General features: G+C 43.8%; 1 protein-coding gene across 1 annotated transcript; it reads left to right on the forward strand.

Annotated features, from left to right (window-relative positions):
• Positions 1 to 313: 313 nt before the first annotated feature.
• On the forward strand, positions 314 to 18,543 carry VXN (vexin). Its single transcript, XM_036406758.2, has 6 exons — positions 314 to 393; positions 3,334 to 3,389; positions 9,869 to 9,998; positions 13,878 to 13,939; positions 15,597 to 15,682; positions 17,336 to 18,543. Exons 1-6 carry the CDS (start codon positions 330 to 332, stop codon positions 17,520 to 17,522), a joined length of 585 nt encoding a protein of 194 aa, XP_036262651.1. The 5' UTR covers positions 314 to 329; the 3' UTR covers positions 17,523 to 18,543.
• Positions 18,544 to 21,226: the final 2,683 nt, after the last annotated feature.

The following is a 21,226-nucleotide window of genomic DNA, read 5'->3' on the forward strand; positions in this document are numbered from 1 at the left end:
CAATAGGTTAGAGTTTAATTATTAGCTATTTATTGCAGAGGATTCTCTACACTGATAAAAGCAAATGTAAAATAAAATGCTCCTATCTGAGTAGAGGCTTAAGCAGGAGCTAAATTAAATCTTTGTGTTAATATTATTCATAGAAAGGCAGATGGGAGCAGAAAATGTTGCAATGAAGAATATGGAATGAGATGAGATCACAGCATCAGTCTGTCCTTTGTAGATCTGGACAATGATCACAGAGCCAGATTGGATTAGTGAAACCTATTTACCAGAAGTTCAGAGCGGTTGCATGAAGCTGAAAGGCAGTCAGTAGGGAGAGGTGGAAAATGCACCAGATTTACAGCTGCAGCGATGAAAATTTAGAAGTTTTCACTGTGATTTCTTCCAAATGTGAGTACATCCAAATCTAACAACGGCTGTGGTGTTGTCTTTTAGAGGGGTGGGATGTTTAGCAGCGGGGAAATATTTGAAGGGAGCAGCTCATCTGCTCTGCTGTGCCGCGCTCTGCCTGCAGCCCAGCCCTTGCTGCTGCTTTCTCGACCTAATCCCTGCAGGTGCTTCAATATTGTGGCTCTGTAAAATCTTTACTCTGGCAAAATTGGGAGCTCTGGAATCGGTGTTGCTGTACCTATGAGGTAACTGCTAAAGTGACAGCTTGCAACTGTGTGGCTTTTCTGTGTAATAGAAAAGAGAATGAAGTTCTGCGAGCAGTTAGAAGTGGGTGAAGTGCATGAATGTTGAATTTAAGTCTGCTGGCTCAATAAGTGGAACATTTCCAAAGCCATGCCCTGGAAATGAATGCATGATTAACATTAATTGCTTCTAATGAAGAGTAAGAACCGGACAAAGCCCAGCCTGCATTTGATTGAACAAATTAGTTTAAACTCAATGGCTGCATATTTCAGCAACAAGAAAGCAGGGAAAAGCAGGGAAAACAAATTGTGGGGCCAGATCAGATCTTTACTTGCAAGCTGCGAGCATGAGCTCTCAGCTGCTTAATTTTGGAATATAAGTGGAAATGACAAAGTGAACCATCACTGTAATTGTATTTGCTGCCCGAAATCTGGGCAGCAAATACGTACAAACATCCTTTTGCAGGCAAATCCACATAAATCATCTGCAAGGATTCCTTCTTCTCTCCCTTCTCCAGCTCTGCAGAAATTGGTGTTTGCAGGGACAGCCTTGCAGCCCCACTGTTTGCATTGCTGCCATTGTATTCCCACCCAAGTGGGTCACTTCTGGCTACTTCTGTGATTCACCCTCCTTTCAATGCCTATTCAAGTAATTGCATGTTTGCTGGTGCTGTGATTTTCCTTTCATGCCTTGCCTTTCTTCAGCCCTGTAAACCTTTTGCCACTCATTCTGGCAGACAACAGGGGATGAGGGACTGTGGATCATATGTATTCTGAAAGTAGGCAAATTTATTACTGTTAGGCACATTTATGTGTTTTTCCTTTTGCACTAGCCTGGGTAGCAGCTATAACAGTACAAGAGCACTTGCTTCTGGTAGAAATCTCTAAAAATCTGTACTCCTTACGCTGTGTGGTAAAATACCTAAAGTGCCAGAGAGACAAGAAGATAATTCCTTGCATCACTAAACTTTTCTGCACTTGAGTGTTTTGCTTAGAAGCAATTAGTTTAGTCCTCAGACAGTGAAATTCCAGAAGTAAAGGTGATGGAAGCAGCTTCAAAAACAACTTACAGCGTATTCCTAGGTTTAAAAAAACCCAAACCACCTTCATTATGTTTGTCTGGCTTTCATCCCACACTCAACATGGTTTAAAATATAAAACATGTCCTGCAGGAGAAGACAGTGAGGATCCCTGAGGATATCACACTGTGCAGAGCAGACTGTAATCACACTGACAGCTTAGCACACTCCAGGCAGGCAGACAACTTCCTTGTGACAAGCTCAGTGTGGAAGTGCCCTGCACTGCAATGGGCAGCTCACAGCTCACAGGGACCCTCCCTTTTTCCTGTCCTGTTTCACTACAGCACAGCACAGCACAGGCCAGAATTTCCTCTCCAGTGTGCTCCCCATGCTCAGGACTTACATCCTCAGTGGGGAGTGGAGGGATGGCTGTTAGACACTCACAAGCTGTCTAGGAAGAGTGACTTCGGTCTCAGTGCCAGCTCTGCTTGTACCAGAGCCCTGGAAAGCCCAGGCACTTGTTATTGCTGCCATCTGAGGAGAGGAGTTTGGCTCCAGCAAGGAGCAGCCTTGGATGACCTCCAGCTGCTCCCACAGCTCCAAAACTCTGCACATAGTAATACACAGCAGTAATAAGCACTGCAAGTGAAATGTATGCCAACAACGTAAAGGAAAGCTCACCTGGGGAGTAGGAGTCACCCATCATCCTGTGACAAACCTTCCTGGCTCCTCAAAGCCTTGGGATTATACACACAGCCTGAATAGGAAACCCCCATTCACATGCCTTGCCCCAGGGTCAGCCTTTAGAATTGGAGTTAATTCTCCACATTTGGCAGCTTTCTGCAAGCCTGTTTCTGTCACTGGTGGTTAAATCCTGTGGCTCTGGTAGCCTGAACACAAGGCAGGGTAGATATGATGAGAGGAGGAGCTGGGAGGATCACAGAGTCTTTCTGGCCAGTTTCAAGCCCAACTCAAACAACAACAGTTTAAAGAGCCTTCACTTAGTCCAGTAAAACCATCACCCAAAACCAGCTGCTTCAGTCCAGACAAAAGCTTGGCTTGTGGCCCTGGCACCCTGTGTGTCTATTGGTTAGTGGTTCTATGCTTTTGGTGTCTTTGTGGGTCTAAGAAATAAAAAGTGAGACAAAGACTTTAAGGAAATTGTCCCAAGCCAAAGAACAGAACAGGTAATTTTGAGAATTGAAAAAGAAAATATTAGGCTCAGTGCAAATGTTGTGCTTTGGACATCATGCAGTGAAAGTGAAACAATGTCATGTGGGAGCTTGAGCTTATTGATAAAGTCTCTAACTAGATAAAATCATCATCTCCAAGTCGATGTATACACTACTCATTTCCTCCTGAAGTACTGGCAGGTGGGAGGCCAGATCAAAACTGAGAAGGGAGGAGGATTGCTCCTTCTGGAAGCCTGTGGGAGAGGTGCAGAAACTTGGGATGGGCTGTGGTCCTGTGGCCATGGATTTCTGTATTGTGCAGCCAGAGCATGGCCTCTGAGATCTCATCAAAAGGGACTTCCCGATTGTTTCAGCTGGAATCTTCCTTAAACCCTTTCTTCTCCCCCCTCTTCCTACCATGCCCACCGTGAATTCTTACAGAGGACTTTGGGGGGCACATGTCCATCTCCACAACATCCTGACCATGTTCTGTTCTTCTCTTTGCAGCATGTAGTCCTGCCCGAAGACGAGCCAAAGCTTCACAGCACATCCTTGCAAAGAGTGTAAGAAAAATCTCCTTTCCTCTCCCTATTTTATTTTTTTCACATTCTAGTTGGCTATCCATACTCTCAAAAGTGGGTAAATGGGAAGCAGATCTTCCAGGGTAAAGGAGTGCATCCATGTCTGATGCAGGGAGTGGGGTGGGAAACAGAAGGGGGAGTTCCTGTAAAGCTACAGTTTATTTACAGAAGGGCTTTGAAAAAAAATACCAAAAAACAAACAAACAAAACCAACAAAAACCAACCAAAAAAAACCTCAAAAAAGGCCTTGCCATGCAGAGCCAGTCTAAATGAACATAGTGGCTTACCAACACTGGCCATCTGAGGGAATCACAGACTTCATTGTTGTCCACAGAGCCTTCACAGTAAGCCCAGAGACACCTGCAGGAATGAAAAGTAAGCAAATCACACCAAATCATAGCAGTGTTAATCAAGTAGTAATAATAATAATATTCATGTTTGTCCCCTGGTCCCAGCAGTTCTTGCCTGCCTTTGCCTCAGCCTTGGTGCAGAGGGCACAGAGGAACCCCCATATTAAAATAACTGAGCATTTTTCATGCTCTGAGTAAATGTCTTGCAAGTTCAGCTGCTTTCACACATGGGTGTGAGGTTTCTTGTCTTCAGAGACAGTTTTCACTCCTGAAATCCACTTGACCCATTCACAACCCCTTGCACAATCCTTTTAGCTGATCTGCAGGAATGACAGTCTCTTCTGCATATCAAAGCACTTCTTACAAGTTTGAGACTCTTCTGCCAAAGCATTTCTTCTCACCACAGACCTGTCTCTTATCTCGAACTTTGCTGAAGTATTTTGCTCCATGACCTTCCCTTTTTCCATGCCCTTTCCTGCTTCCCAGATCCATCCTCATTTTCCAAGAGCCTTTTCTTTGTACTCCTGATTCCCTGATCTCCCCACAGAACTGTAGGTCCTCCTGCTTACCACACTTACCTGTGCACTGGAAAAAACCCTCACATTCACCCCAACCTTTCTTTTGGTTATTAAAGCAGATCACAGGATCCCAGGGCATCACAGGACACCTGAAGTGGTCCCCAGGAAGAGTCAGAAACATGTCTGTCATTTTTTGGGTAAAAACTCTGCATGTGTATATTTTCCCAAATTGTGACAGTCTTGGTTTGGTTGGTCTTGTCCCATAGCTCAGGCTGAGATTTCAAAATTACTCTTCATTCCAAAAGAAAGACGAGTCAGACTGCTGGAGTATTACTCAAAAAAAGCCATTTTGAGATACTCCACTTTCATTTGTTAAACCTTTGGTATATTTTGTTTTCCATGCAATATAAAAAGAGGTAAGTCCAAACCAAAAGTGAACAATTCTGAAGTGATGAAATAAAATACTTGGATAATTTACTTTTTTTTTTTTGGACAATATTTCTCATAGAACTATTAATCTGAAAAAATTCAGCTGGTTTACATCAAAATCAAAGGAAGTTCTATGCCTGTTATCTTGTCCCAAATCTCAGAAGACAGTTGTTTCTACTAAATGGAAGCACCTAATATTTAATTTGGATTGGATCAGCTGCTGTGGCAGCACTGTACTCATAAAAGCCTAAGAAAATAAGATAAGAAAGTCCCTGTTTTGTTGGTATATTTTAAGAGGATTGGGGGTTTTTTTCCCTTTGGGGCTTTCCTGACCCCAATTAAGGATGTCCTTTGATTGGCTCTTAGTCATGATGCAGGCAGCATCATATTAGCAGTGGGAACACCAAGCCTGAGGAATGGTCTGCAGCTCCAGCCACAAAAACAAGGATGGCTCTCAAACCAAAGTGTTTGACTGAGCACAGCCAACTCTTAGACATTCCCCTTCCCCAGTGGGATGCAGCTACTTGCAGCTGGTAAGCAAGCATTGAAGGAAATTGCACGTACTGGAATAGACGTGCCTGTGAGGAAGCCGTGATTGCCAATTTCTGGACCCACAGAAGAGTCGCAGAATGATTGTTTATTTTTCACTTTTACATCTGCACCTGCAGTCAGAGCTGTAGAAATGCCTCAGCTAACATGAAATCTTCTGCTCTGGTGATTGCAGTGGATGCACAACTTTAATCCTCAGCAAGGACAAAAATAGCAACCAACGTGGACATCTGCCAGACCTTTTTTTCACAGCAGAAATACTCAAGCAGTGTAGCATTAGGTGATTTAACATTCAAATTACTGACTGTGGGGGGTAGCTTCCATCACATATAAGAACTCATCCCAAAAGCATGATAATGACTGTGGAAGGGTGACAGAAAGGAGGAAGCACCTTTATTTTTTTCAGCTGAGTGTTTCACCAATATGTATATTTGCAGTTCCTATTGCCCTATTAAGAGTTATTTCCAGTGGTAGTAGATCCTTCCCTTCTCTTCTTCTTCTAGCCCCAAAATCCCCTGGGTAGAACTGTCTGGACACCAGTACTTGTCCACTTTGCAAGAAAGCAGAAAATACCCCTGTGCATGCTAGAGCTGCCACATTAAAAATCAGCTCAGCATTAGGCCATCAAAATAACTTAACTCTACAAATCTGGAATTTTCTCCACTGACAAGCACATTGTTGTTCAGACTCTAACTTTCAAAGTTTTATCCAAAGCCAGGTATTTAATTGTCACCTTTTCTGGACGGTTGTTGGTTGGCAGTAGGATTTTAAGTCCAGGATCAGGATGGTTGGAAGAGCCTCTCTGTGTCTGCCCTGTGTCCTCTGTGCCCCTTCCCTCTGAACACAGCTAATTCCAGCAGGGGGTATGGCAGGCCTCAGTCCTCTCATGTGCATGGCACAGTCCAGAAAAAGAGAGTTTGCTAGGCCCTGATTTCAGAGTCAGAGTCCTGAAAACAGACTGGTTCAGCCCAAGGATTTACAGATTCTAAAAACAGTAGGTTTTTAGAGAGCAGTTTGCTAATTCTGCATAGTTTGGCTGACTCTGCCATTTGCACAGATTTAAATTTCCTGGTATGTCTAGAAAAGAAAAGTGACTCCAAGTTGATCCTTCTGCTTTACCCTAGGTACCCTAGAGAAATGTCAGCTCCACTTTAGATCAAAACCAAGCTACAGCAGGTTTAGTTTCCTGACCTAGATAAGTCTTTACATATTACAGTAATGGGTGAGGTAGCCAAAGTCACTGTGAAATCTTGAATTAGGAGATAAGGAACTCCCAAAATGTGCTACAAACAAATGCTGCCAAAAAAATGCTGCTGGAAATATGTTCTAGAGATTGCACTGTTGTCCCCAGCTGTAATGGAAAATGGCACTGTAACTTATTTATACAGGTTCTGCTGCTTGAAGGTGTTTTGGCGTTACTGATATCATGTGCAACAAGGAATCTCAAAAACACAGACAATGTGCCTAAATAATTCTTGCTACTAATAAAGATAAAAACCCTCTTCTTTTCCCCAAACTGTGCAACATGTAGGCAGAATGTTAAGTTTCAAGTCCATGGTGGTTTACACTGATCAAATAAGCCACTTTCAGGATTAGAGGTGACTGCAGCCAGCATCCTACTTACCAAAAATGCTCTTTCCATGACAATGCAAAATAAGTGACCGCAGCTGTCTCAGGAGCAGAGGGTTGATGACATTTTCTGTCACACACCTGCAAAGACGAAGTGCGACCAAGAGCACTGGACATTTTTCCAGAGATGGTGGGAAAAGCTGAGCTTTGTGGCATTCCTTGAAAGCTAGAAGAGCTCGGTTCACACGAGGCAGACTCCAAGGGCTGTCATTAGAGACCCCTGCCGGCCACAGTCCATCATATTAGTCCTGGGGATGGGAGTCTCCACTGGTGTCCCCGTGGTGCAGGGGGTGATGCCCTGGTGAGCCCTGGTAAGGTTTGTGTGGTCAGGGTGTGTGTGGACACAGGAGCTGCAGCCTGCAGGAGCTGCTGCAGAGGGATGGGGAGGTGCTGGAGCTGCTCCAGGGGCAGCAGGGAGGGAGGGAGACAGTGCCAACAACTTAAGCAACAACAGGAGGCCTCTCACAACCAGCATCACCCTCATTCTGAAGCATCGGAGCAATGCTGAGGCTCAGCTCTGTTGGCAGCTCCAAATTTGTGATCAGTGGAGCTGGGAGCCAGCAGCAGCCTCCTTTAGCATGTGCTTGTCTTCAAGGACATCAGTAGTTCCTTTAACTGAACACTGGGTGTGTCTTTAGGTAGTTTTACAGCACATGGAGCATGATAGGCTGTGTGTCAAAATCTGCAGAAAAAGGGGGAAACCCCTATCCAGCTGTGGATAAGGCTTTGGTTGCCTTACCTGCCTTTTCCAGAAGTATTTTTGCCAGTTGTTGCGTGTTACCTTGGTTTTTTAAGATTTTCTAAACCTTCTGATGTTAACATTCTTGTAGTGAACTTTCTCACACACTTTCTGTAAAAAACTCATTGTTTTGCATTCCTTTATGGAAGAAGAAAGAGTTGATAAACTGTTGGTTTAACCAGTGTCATTGGAGAGGTGTCACTGTCACCCTCCAACCCGCTGTCACTTTTAGAAAACTATAAATGTTAGAGTCAGAAAATAAACTTCCCTTTTTTCTTCACCTTGAGAACAGCAGTGTGAGCTTGTGTTCTTTTGTGTCCTAATGTGACAGTTGGGCAGTTTCTGCTCCTTATCCTACTAGTCAGTAGGATTTAGGTAGTGTAGGAGGCTGTACCAGACTCCTGAGGGTACCTGGAGACAAAAGAATTAAAAGTGGTTAGGTTGGGATTTTTCTTCTTTCCTGTTTTGAAAAACATGTGTTTGCATATGTTGTTAAGTCTGTGTAAAAAATCATATACACAGAACATTGCAGATTATTGGCAAATTGAATTAAAACATAATTAGAGGAAATGGACAATTTAGTGTGAGGGGACATGCTTGAATAGGTTCTTGTTTTTATCCTGAGTGTGTGTTAGAAGGCAGAGCAATAGACAGAATTAAGGCTATTTCTATGTCAATACTGAGCTGGCCAGCTTTTGGGCTCAGTCTTGAGGCAAAATAACTATATTTATATCAAAAACACGTAGACATCAGCTGCCAGTCATCAGCTAGATGCAACTAACTGCTTTTCTCATGGGCTTCCAACATAAGTTAGTCTAATAGGAAATAGTCTGAATAGTTGCCACATGTCTTGTTTCCTGGCTGGTTTGGATCTTCACCCTCATTAAGTGGCTCTCTGTATGACAGCAGCAAGTCTTTAGGGAAGACTAAAAAAAACAACAAAGTATGAAACACTCTGTCCCTGCTGTTGGAACTTTGATCTTCTTGAGAAAACTCTTTCCAGACCATCCTGGAGAGCAGTCCTGACCAATCCACTTTTTTGAGGTGTATCCCTGTTTTTCCAAACTCACATTAGCTCTGGCATCCCCAGCTGCCTGTGGCAGGACAGTGAGTGCCATGGCTTAGTCATAACTGGTTAGAAAAGAACTTGATTTTGTTCATGCTTGTTTTCAGGGACTGTGGGAGATGGAGGGAGTGGAGGGGGATACGCAAAGTTGCAGCTGTCAGTGAGTTTTGTCTGTGTGAGCCAATGTTTGTGAAAATTAATCTCTAGGAGCAAAATTCCCCTCTGCCTCATAGTCTCTGTAGTTTTTAATCAGGTACAATATGTAAGTAAGTTCAAAAGACAGGAGAGACCATAAGGAAACAACATTTGTAGTTCGCATGGCATAAGTTTGACTGGTTGCCCAAGATGTGATGCAATAATAAATCTGGGCTCTATCAGAGGCAAATCCTATTCAGTAGAGCTTGGAGAAGAGCACATTTCAGCCTCCTGAGGAGAGTACAGAAAGGTACAACTAAGTAGCTGGGTCCCAGAAAGACCCAGCAGGATTTTCCCATACTTCTGTACACAGCACAGAAGCTGGAGCCAAACAAAATCCCACAGTCCCCACCTGACAAAATTCCCTTTGGATGACAGCAAAGCAGCAAGAAGAACAAGCAGCCTTTCAGCTCCCCCATGACCTCAAGAGAGCACCTGTTAGGAAAATTAATCCACAAACACCAGAGGTTTATGGCCAAAAAGGAGACAGAAGAGTCCTTTCTGGCTTTATTCAAATAAAGGGAGAGGCCATGGGGCATTCCCCTGAGATCTCTCCAATTTATGGAGGACACAGCCTCCCTTTTTATCCTAATTTCCCAGCCCTGTTTCCCTTCTCTCTTTCCCCATTGGCTGAGGTACTTGAGAGGTACAGACTCCCTGATACACTTCATATCAGAAATTTCCTTCTACTGTATAACCCTCCCTTTTAATTTTTAATCCATATGGAATTTAGGGGGTTTTCTTCCCTGTTATTTCTTTCATCTCTCAATGTCTAATTTCATTTATCAGCAAACCTAAAGTTCATTCGTAAAAAGCAAATATCTTTTTCCATCCATGAATCAGTGGAATCCTTCTCATTGTTTCTTTTATCTCCCAGTGCTAGTTTTATCTACCAGCCCAGCTCGTTTGTAAAGCCAAATCTGCCATTCCTGTCTCACCTGATCCCCGGGGCCGGGTGTGACAGGGTGTTTGCCTGTCCCCTGCAGGTGGTGGCCCTCTCGGAGCGCCGGCCCCAGCAGGGTGACCATCTCCTGCGTGTGCTGTACGAGGAGGAGGCGCGGGGCAGCCCCGGGCAGCGCAGAGCCGGCTCCAGCAAAGGCACTGCCCAGCACCCTGGTGAGTCCACAACTGATGTATGGCACTAAACAGTTTATCTAGTTGTTGTTTTGCACTTGGTGATTGGAGGTTTGCACTGAGTACTCTTTATAGTGCACTGAATAGTTTATGTTACATCACATGGTTTGTTATTCCCCTCTCCCATTGCATGGTTTTTCCCTCACTGCCCGTTGTCATCTTATTACAGGGGTTCCATACTGTTATCTCCTTATTGCAAAAGTTTCACACCTTCTTGGTGTTTTCTCATGGGCATCTCCTCCAAGCACTGACTCTTTCTTCTTCACAAAGCAGCCAACTGACTCCAGTTCCCTTCTCACCCAGCCACCCCACTCTTTTATAGCACTCTTCTTCTCATTGGCTACAGCTGTGGCCTGTTAAAGTCAGGCCTGTTCCTAATCTTTGATAATTGGCCCAGCTGCAACTCCTTAGGGGTAAGATTACTTTCTACACTATCTTTATTTTCTTATATTCTATCCCACTACAACCCCAGTACCCCTGGTGGTGGTGGTGGTCTCTCCCCTGGTCAGTCCCTCCCCTCGCCCCTCCTGACTTGTATCCCACTGGATGTGGTCCTCTTCCTCCACCCCCCACTCCCTGGGTATAAAAGTCCCCCACAAGAAGGGGATTGTCTCCTTCCCACCTTGGAAATAAACGTGGGACGTTGGTCCCCACGTGGAGAAGAGCCCTTCTGGTCTTTTGCCTTTGTCCATGTAAGATTGTGTGGGCTGGGGTTCATAGCTAGCCAGACTGGACCTGAACAGCCCATCCAGACATGGACTCTTGAGGCTGGCCAGAACCAGAACCAAAGCCCTTCGTTCCTCCCTGGCTCCAGAATGTTTTTGGATATCGCAGTCTGCCACATGTGCAGAGAAGCAGGCTCTTTATCGTGTACCTGGAGGATAATTCCATGCTGATGTGAAAAATGCCAATCACTCATTTTTAAAATTTTAAAAGTTGAATAGTAATAAAATGGTTATAAAGATAGGAATATAATTAGAGTAATAAACATTTGGACAATTAGGATTTAGAACAACACGAGACAATAAAAAAAAGAGTTACGGACAGTCCGGGTACCTCTTTCTGGGCAAAATAAGCCCGAAAAAGGACACACATTAACAGAGGATTAACCCTTAAAAGCAATAGCCTGTTGCATATTCATACACCTCATACATGATGCATAAATTCCATTCAAACAAAGGATTCTGTCTGGTCAGTATCAACTTCTTCCTATTAATCCTAATGGCATCCTCATGACTGAGCAAGGTGGGAAGAAGTTTGTTTCTTCTGATAATGGAGCAATAAATTAATTTTCTCTGAAAGATTTAGGTGTCCTGTGGCTGCTATCTCAATGTGAGTTCTCTCTTTAAAAAAAAAGTATCTTGCATAGCATAGTTTCTATTTTAACATTATGTTATAACCTAAAAGTATATTTAACACACTACTTAAGAAAATTAATACAGCATAACTTTCTAACATAACACATATAATATTCATTTTAATATTTGCAAAAAGCCAATCATAAAATACACATTTTTCACACTTAAAATATCCAGTAGAATTAATGAGATAATGACCATGGCATTGCTCAATTTATTCAGAGTCATAAACTCACTTTATTCAGAGTCGTAACACTCCCTGACAATGTTTTAGAGATGATAAATTTTAAATTACTGAGTTTGCCTGAGTCATCTTATTATAGAAGATCCCTGTTCAGTTGCTTAGGATCAGCTAGAAGGTAATCACCAGGGATGGATTTTCAGATGCTGGACGTCAGCCACAGACCTGATTTTTTGGCAACCAAAGCTTGTTCAGCATATTTGTGAGAAACCGTGAAGGAAAAATAGAGCTTGCCAATACAAAACCAAGGAGATGAGTAAACACAAACAGAGTGGCCGTTCAGCTCCTCCAACACTGGTGTGTTATGTTTGGAAAACTGAAGCTGGAGCAGGGCTGTGCAGTTTCATATGGGATGGCCTTCTAACCAAAACCACATCTTTTGCTCTCCTATGAAAAATCACCCAGATGCAGTCAAGTTGTAGTTCTTTGAAGACCTCCCACAAGGCATGTTTTTCCAAGATAAATTGGACATTTGGGTGTTAAAATGTGCTAAATCTCTAAAGTAGGTCCACAAAGGTGCATGTTCCTCACATCCCTGGTCTGCAACCACACTGCACATAAGCCATTAAGAAACAAACCAGACAAGAGTGGGGCCTGGGAAACTGGAAAGGAAGAAACTGAGCCTGGGACCATAGGAAAGGACCTCAAAAAGATCTCAGGACCAGAGCCAAGTGGATGAAAAAGAACAGGAGCTTCAGGACTAGAGCAGGGACAGGAGAAGGAGTGGCTGGGACTGGCTCAGGGCAAAGGGTGGCAGAGAGCCAGAGAGGCAGAAAGGAGGGACTGCTGGTCTCTGCTGTTAGGGGAGATGAGAGTAAAGGATGACACATAGGTGCAAGAGAAAAGGTGTAGGAATCTAAAACAAGAGCAGAAAAGGAGGAAACAGATCTCATAAAGGGAGAAAGGGAAATGAGTAGGCAAAACTTAGAAATTAAGCTTAAATTAGAACCACCAACAAACAAACAAAAGAACAGAGATGAGGCCATTAGCATGTTTATTGCTACCATCAGAAATCCTGCACAAACATCAAAGCAGAAGGACAGTCCATTCCAGCATTCTGGAAGTGGAATTCACATTGCATCCACCCACCACTGCCCTGAGGGCAGCAGCAGCTACAAACCTTATGAAGCCAGGAGGACTTTCCTTTGCTTACATATTTTGCTAAAAGTTTGCAAGAGTATTTTCTGTATCTAATAAGAGGGACGGGCTGAAGGGAAGAGTCAGACAAAATAAGAGAAAACAAAACCAAATAAAAAGAAAAACCATGGGCACGAGCTGAAGCACTGCTGATCCACTTGCTGGATACTGTCAGTACCTAATATGCACGATGAGAGGAGGTAATTGCATTAACTTTGACGTGAGGGGATACAGTAAGGTACCTAATGGAATTAGTGGAGGGGGGTGGAGCAGGAAGAAGGAAGTTGGTTAGGATATTTATCACAGTCAAATATTGCCCCCAGAAGGAGGAGACAGCTCCAGTTGCTACGTCATGCTGGAGACAGCACTGTAAGCAGCACCCTGGCTATTTCCAAATTTGCTGTTGTTATTTATATTCCATTGGTCAAAGCAGTAGAGAGGTCCATGTTCCCCCAGCCAAATAGGAAGATTTGGCCACATGAAAAAATCTGTCATCCCTCACTCATATATTTCCTTGGCACAGTGGGCAGGAATGTCAGTGAGCATTTATCCATGGATAAGCTATCGGATGAGCAATTACTTGAAACTGAAGGGTAACCTTCAGAGCTGAGGACAGCAGAGAGAGAGATGTCACTCAGCCACAGGCAGAAAGGTGGAAATCCCTCCCTGTCACAGGGTTGACATAGCACACATCTCTGCCCAGGTTAAAATAACTCCCCATAGCAATACAGAAAGGAGAGAATGATCTCCTAGGCAGGACAAAGCTGCAGTGGGGGCTGAGGAGCAGCTTTTGGGCTCTTTGCTTGTAGAAATATGTAATGTTTACAGAGGGGGAAAGGTTCCCACTTAGCTTGGTCTGCTAAGGGCAGCTTGTCATCTCACTTGAAAAGTCCAGGAGCAAGCTGAGATACTTTCCAGAATGACTTAAGCAGCTCCACAATCACTTATTTTGACATCACAATAGATGATCACTCTGCTCTTTTGGCTATAATCAAATCTGGTGGGACTGTAACCTGTGTCTGGGCTCTGTCCATATCTGGGTTTCACTGCACAGAAGGAGGTTTTTCATAGAAGCTGTGCCAATGGAATAATTGCACCTAATATCATGTTTCTTATGCTTTACAGTAGGAATTCCTGAACAAGAGTCATCCAAGTCCTATAATCACCTGTTGGATGGAAAATCTTTGGTAAGCAAACAGAGCAAGACCAAGTACCAATGCATCTTAAAACCTTGTACCCTTCAGCATGTCCCACAGTAACAGCATGTCAGTCTGCTGCAGAGCTGCAGATTCCACAGCCTTAAAGCTTGAAACATGATTTATGCCAGAGGATCCCTTAGCTGGGAGCAGAGACTGGCACAGGACAGAGAACTGCCCCTCAGTGACCAGGAAGAGTGGTGGGATGGAAACAGGCAGGCTCCTGCTCTGGATGCTCAGCCACCTGCAAGAGCTGGGAGAAATTAGCCTCTTGTCTCTCAGGGAATTGCACAAATTGGGAAAAAAATAATTTCTCAAGTGGAACAAGCATCAAATAATTTGTTTTCTCCAGAATGCCATCCTGACACAATAATCTCCAAAGTCAGAAACATAGAGTTGATGGGAAAATTATCATACAAACCCCCAAAATGTGTTCTCTAATAGACAGAAAAAATATTATGGTTTAAAATGACTCACCTTTACTAAAATGTTCTCCCTCCCTTCTTTGTCTTACAGTGCCCCCCTAATTTTCATAGTCTCTACATTTAATAATACATTTTTCTTCAAAGAAAAAAATATTTGTAATATTTTCTGGCCAACACTAGACCATGCTGTTGAAACTTTATGGTTTCAGAGGCTCTTTTGGATGGCTGAAGCATGCTTGCTAGCTGATAACTGGGCTACGCTTAAGAAAAATGACAGTACAATACTTAAAGATGGTTAAAACTAATGTTATTCAGTGTAATGAATGCAATTGAACCTACTAATAATTAACTTAATTAAATTTCAAAGGATGCTTGAAAAACTGATTTCAAACATCTCTAAGTCTTAGGATACTTGAAAAACACATTTAAATGTACCCAGTCTCAGATTAATCCTAGCAGTAGTAGCCCTAGAAGGCTTAAGACCAGTTATGGTAGTGACAATAATATGAACATTTTTTTTCAGGGTTGCCAGTAAACTCAATCAGTATGCTTATCGCCTGAAATAATGAAATCACCTCACAATTTTTGACTTTTTTTTCTATTTCTGGACAACTCACACTTAAACTTACTGTCTTGGAGGATATGCTGTTCTCAGAGACCTGTTTATGGGAAAACGTGACTCAGCTCTGAAGGGCAATTTATGATCAAGTCAGACAAGGAGGAAATGGATGATTCAGCACTTTTGGGGCCATGGCAGAACTGGAGCATAACCAGGGTGCCCCCACACCACAGAGCAGCTCACAACAAAACTGGGAAACTCCTCTGAATGCTGAAGGAGCTGTGATGGCTGAGACATCTGCTTCCCAGGCAGCCCTGGAGGTGGGGAGCAGCAAGAGGCAGGCTGCTCACTCTGCACAAAACCTCACTGCCTCACGAAGCTAAACACAAAAACTAGGGAATAAAAAGCTCTGAAGTGCCCCTTCTTGGATGGGAGGTGTAACTGTGGCTCACTCAAGTCCTGTGCTGAGCTCAGTGAGAATATTCACATGAGCAACTGGCGATTGTGTGGGTGAGAGTTGGGCCGTCAAATCCTTAACCTGCTTTCTCTTGTTAAGAGACTTACATCATTTATTGATTTTCTTAAAACAGCCTCTTTCCTCAGATGAACTGCTGTCCCCACTCATCAGTGGCATTTCCTAATGATGTGCTCTATCCTCCCCCAGATTCCTCCATCTCCAGTTGCCCATATCACGGTGAAAGCTGTGGCTGTCACGGGCTCGCCCACACGCGACCGCACTTCTACAGAAGAGTAAGTGCCTTCTGTTGGGAAAATTAATCCACAAACACCAGAGATTTATGGCCAAAAAGGAGACAGAAGAGTCCTTTTACTTTATTCTAATAAAGGGAGAGGCCATGGGACATTCCCCTGGGATCTCTCCAGTTTTTGGAGGACACAGCCTCCCTTTTTATCCCAATTTCCCAGCTGCATTTCCCTTCTCTCTTTCCCCATTGGCTGAGGTATTGAGAGGTACAGACGCCTGATACCAAAGATTTCTTTCTAATGTATAACCCTCTCTTTTAATTTTTAATTTATATGGAATTTAGGGGGTTTTTCTTCCCCATTGCTTCTTTCATCTTTCAAGGCCTAATTTTGTTTATCAGCAAACCTAAAGTTCATTTGTAACAGCAAATATATTTTTCCATTCGTCAATCAGTGGAATCCTTCCCATCATTTCTTTTATCTCCCAGCACTAGTTTTATCTACCAGCAAACCCACAGCTTATGTGTAAAGACAAATCTGCCATTCCTCTCACTTCCCACCCTCCAGACATGCCTCTTGCTTCCCAAAGGCAGGGACAGATTGCTAAAAGTTATGCAGATTTTATTATCAGCCATGGCCATTTATACAGCTATCTCAGTGCCCATTACAGCTCTACTTTATCACTGGGGAAAAAATCATTGTAATTCAAAATAAAAGTATTTTCCCCCTAAGAAGTCTGTAATATTTACACTAAAATGTGATTAGAAAATGTAATTAATTGAAGAAAAAAAATTTATGTCATAAAGTCTAATTAAGGAACAGCTTGATCATAGTACAAAGGCACTCATCACCAGGCAGTTAACCCAGACATGGATCTGGGTGGGATTTGAGATGCCACCATTGTCACCTGAGGGACAGTAACTAGTTCATTGTCACAGTGTCCTCGCACTCCATTCACAAAGATGGCAGTTCTAATGGAGCTCATCACTGCCATGTGGTCCCTGGGGCTTTGGTGGAAGGGCCCAGCTCTCTCCTTGGGCAATCTCTCCACTCCTTTTTGGGTGGCAACTGCTAGAGAGGATGCACTTGGAGTGGTCCCACTGGTAGCCTGTCCCCTTGTGTCAGCGTCCCCTCTGACAGTGAGGGAACAAGGGCACCAAGCTGAGTGTGGCAGCTGCAGCATCCCAGCCCCCCGACTGACAGAGCCCCTGCTCATTCCAGACCTGCTGGTCCCAGGCATGGGCACACCTTTGCAGCCAGGCAAGGGTATTGTCATTATAGTGCAAGAGTTCTATTGTCATTACATTGCAAGGGTTCCATAGTGCTAGAGTTCCCTACCTCCCTGACATTTCTTGTAGGCAGCTCCTCCAGGCACTGACTCTTCCTTGTCCTCACAGCAGCCAACTGACTCCAGAGCCCTCAACTACCCAATGCACTCCTTTATAACACTCTCCTGATTGGCTACAGCCGTGGCCTGTTAAAATCAGGCCTGCTCCTAATCTTTAGTAATTAACCCAGCTGCAACTCTTTAGGGGATAAGATTACTTTCTATATTACCTTTATTTACCTATATTCTACTCCCCTACACACAGGCCCACCTTTTCAGCCAGGAGCCCTTGGTTTTAAGGGGCTGGTTGCCATAAGCAGGGAGGAAGGGCCAGGGAGAAGCACTCTGCACACACTTTGTGTTTTATTTGTTAGCCACAGGCAGCACTGGAGGAAGACAACAGAGTATGACCTGTCCCTGCCACCAGGAGCAGAAGCTTCCCTGCCACTGACAGGAGGCAACCTGTGTGGGACACCCAGCCTCCTGAGGAAGATGTGGATGAAGCACAAGAAGAAGTCAGAGTACCTGGGGGCAACAAACAGTGCCTTTGAGGCGGACTGATAAGGCTCAGCATCCCTTGGAAAGGCAGAAGGTCCTTTAGCAGGACAAGGTGCTTTAGGATCAATGAGGGAACAGACACAGAACAGCTCATCCAGGAAAATTATATCCTTTTTTATTACTTGATGCCATTGCCTCAGAACAGTGGGAGAAAGGCTAACAAAGGTAAAAATGGTGAATATGATGCAACTTAATGGCCTTTCCTTGTTGCATTACACTAAAATCCCAGTTATGCTGCTAAATTTACCTCTTGACTCAATGCTGAGACTACTGCTGACCCACTCACCTGTGGGTCACCATTTCCCATGTCCTGTCTGAATGAGCTTGGACTTGCAACAAGAGAAGCCTACGAAGAGGTTTGTGCATTCCTGCAAGGCAGCAGACTGATTACAGAGTGCCATTAAATCCCAGGATCTGCTCGTGCACCACTGCCTGTCGTCCTTCCCCTCTCATATCATGAGATAAAAACCTCATCTTGCGATATGCTTGGCTGAATGACACATGCTAAATATCTCTTTCCTTCAGTTTTGATGTTTCAACGCAGGAGTAAAAGATGCAAAAATTCTAAAACAATGGGCCAGAACTGAGCAAGTTTGCAAACATATGTACCAAACTTTGCTATGTGATGAATGATTTGTGTTTCAAGTTGTCCTGCCAGATCAAACTATTAGCAACGGGATACCCTCAAGGGATACTTTTTGCTGTAGAACCTGCTTATAAGTGAAATGGTAGTCAGCAATTTACCCTCCACCCATGTGGAAAGGATATTACATTAATAAGTGCACAAAATACTAGGAGGAAGGAAAATATGTAAATCGTGCAACTAAGTGACTAAGTATAAGATATTTGCATGTAAGAGACCTGTGCTTATGAATAGGTGGATTTAATGGGATTTGCTTTAAAAAAATTTCTCTCTCTTTTTTTTTCAATTTAGAAATTGCTGATTGGGTCCTCTTTAGTTTTTCTCTCAAAAAAGAATGAAACAGTTTTATAAAAAAAGTTTTTGCCACTGTTATGGACAATATTATTATTAGCCTTGCCTTCTGTGAGTGCTCTCCTAGTTATTATAAAAAAACACTGGTTTCCCTAAATACAGAACTTTAAATATAAAGTCAGAGGAGGCGTATCTCCTGTTGTTTGTAGTAGTGATGACCTCTGATCTAACCGCCCATTCACCGAGGCGTAAATTAAAAATAAAGGTCTGACTCTGTGACAGCAGCAGGGGGAAGGAGCTCCCATCTGCACCTTACCTGCCTGCAGCCAGTGCAGTGAAATGCACTGAGATCCATCACAGGCAAGGCCATGGTAGTGAGGGGCAGCTGGCCCTGGTCAGGGTCACCACCTCAGGAGTACCAAGGGACCACCTGGGTGGGAGGGAAAGACAGCCAGGACTTGTGGCTTTGGGTGGAGCAGCACACAGGAGAGGTTTGCAGCTTGACAGCCTGAGCGACCAAAGTTCATGGAATGGGAAAGCAAATGGAGCAGGCCAGTAGCTTTACAGAGCATATGGTCCTGATGGCTGCAAGGAGGGCAGCAGCAAAAACCTATTGAGGGCTGGACATGGTGGGAGTGGTAGTAGGATGGGGATGGAAGTTCTTACTTAAAAAGGTACTGTGGCTTTTCATACTGCTAGAGCCAAGTCAGTCCAGAGTGTGCCAAGGAGAGAGACCTTCATGAAATACCTCTGCTAGCCCTCCCATTCAGCTCTCTGTCACTGCTCCCATCACAGGCTCCTCCAGCAGAACTGCTCAACTGGCCAGAGGAAAACTTTGCACCTCAAAACCACACAGACTCTCCCTCCTCGTTACCAAAGGTGAAAGTCCTTCTCTGGCCCAGCAGCCTAAGACAGGGATGATCTGCTCTCCAGCTTTTATTTCTTGCTCCTGGCAAAGAAGGAGAACAGAATTCCTTGTGAACCACGTGCTGGCAGTGGTGACCCAGTGCTGACCATGTGTTCTCTGCCCTGGCATGGGAGAGCAATGCTGACACCCACTGAAGGCTGCTCACCTGAACAGGTCCCTGTGAGACAGGGGCCCACCTCACCTTCCAATTAGAGCCTGGCACACTGATCCTGTGCAGAAGTCTGAGCACCCCTGACCCTGCCAACATCAGGTCCTCTATGACTGAGCCAAGCTGGAGCCATGGTCAAGAGTTTCCTGAAACACTTTTTACAAATATCACTAACCACACTTCAGCCCCCTCCCCAGCCCACAGAACTCCTGCCAGAAATCCATATATGTATTTTTGCACACATAGGTAAACCTAGTAAATTCAGTGGGACTGCTCCCCTGCATTGCAGTACATGCATTCAAAGAATTGGGAGAAGACCAATCACTGAGTCCTTTTTTTTGGTCTCATTTCCTAAACAAAGGAAAAATAAGGGTGATGGACAGACACTGGGAAAAGTCCATTTACTGAATTAGGTGTAATTAAGAGAGTGAACATTTGTGGTACCTGTCCTTGTAGTTAACATGGCCCAAAAAGTACTCAAACACAGTCCAGGGCAGCAAGAGTTTTGCTTGTTGAGGAAGTTGCATTGTAGTAGTAGTAGTATTCAATTTATTAATTAATAGCTTTGAGCAGTATGAGGATGGAGGTGGAGATTATTAATATTTCTTCTTAATAATTGCTGTATTTTGACATGTGTATTTATGCTTTTCTTATTTATTTATTTATAATTTGGATCCACAAGAGAAGGAGCTATTACAAGAAGCATATTTAATTTTCTTGTATTCCAGGAACTGCTGTGAAGATTTTTTTGTATTGTAGTATTTATTTTATTGATTTAAAACTATGTCCTATTCTTAAAAAAAAAACCCAAACAAACAATAAAATAAGTAGCATGTGGTTACATACGGATCTCAGAGACTTAGGAGTTTTTTGGAAGCATTTAGTGGCAAGTAAAAGAGGGAGTATGATACTGAAAAAAAGGTGAATCTCTGATAGCAAAGAACATGAAGGTTGTTCTCCAGAGCCTGAAAGTGTATTTGTGAGCAGCTCCAGTGTTGTACAGCTGATAGAGCCATTTTGTTATCAGATGTGCAGAGAAAAGCCCAGGCACTGTCAGCAGCTAGAAATCAGATACACCTTTACACACCTGACCTCAAGCACATCCCAGACACAGCATTTGTGTTACATCCCTCCCTTCAAATAAGAGTGCCAAGACAGAGACTCCTGAAAGGGATTTAAGGCTCAGGTAGAGAATAAAGCCAATGGAGTTGTCAACAAAGCCACTGAACTTACCTCAAACACAACCCTGGCTTTGGAGAGCCCCTGCTGAGCCACGGCCCAGCCAGAGGTGGGTGGCACAGGAGCACAGGAGCCCAGCCCAGGGAAGGTGACTCAGGACTGCAAGTGGAAAGAATTCAGGACACAAGGAAAAAAGCTTTTGGTGTGGGAATGGTCCATCAACCCAGACTTCACAGCTCCCCATTAGAGGATGACTTATTCCCTGCCTGCCACACTGCCCATAGGCACACAGCTCTGGTGAAAAGCTGCCACATTTCTGGCTCTTCCATTACAGACTATGTTTAGTATGAGCAGCCAGGGAATGTCCTCTTGGTGAGTGTCCACACCACAGGAGCTGCCACAGATTTTTTCCAGGACCTGGCCTCTGCTGGGAACTTGTCTGGGAATACCTGATCTTTAGCTGGGCATTAAAAATACCAGCATGAGTATGGAAGAGATGTGGATGTGCAACATATTTT

Source organism: Molothrus ater, chromosome 1, assembly GCF_012460135.2.
Source record: "Molothrus ater isolate BHLD 08-10-18 breed brown headed cowbird chromosome 1, BPBGC_Mater_1.1, whole genome shotgun sequence".
Classification (NCBI taxonomy): domain Eukaryota; kingdom Metazoa; phylum Chordata; class Aves; order Passeriformes; family Icteridae; genus Molothrus; species Molothrus ater.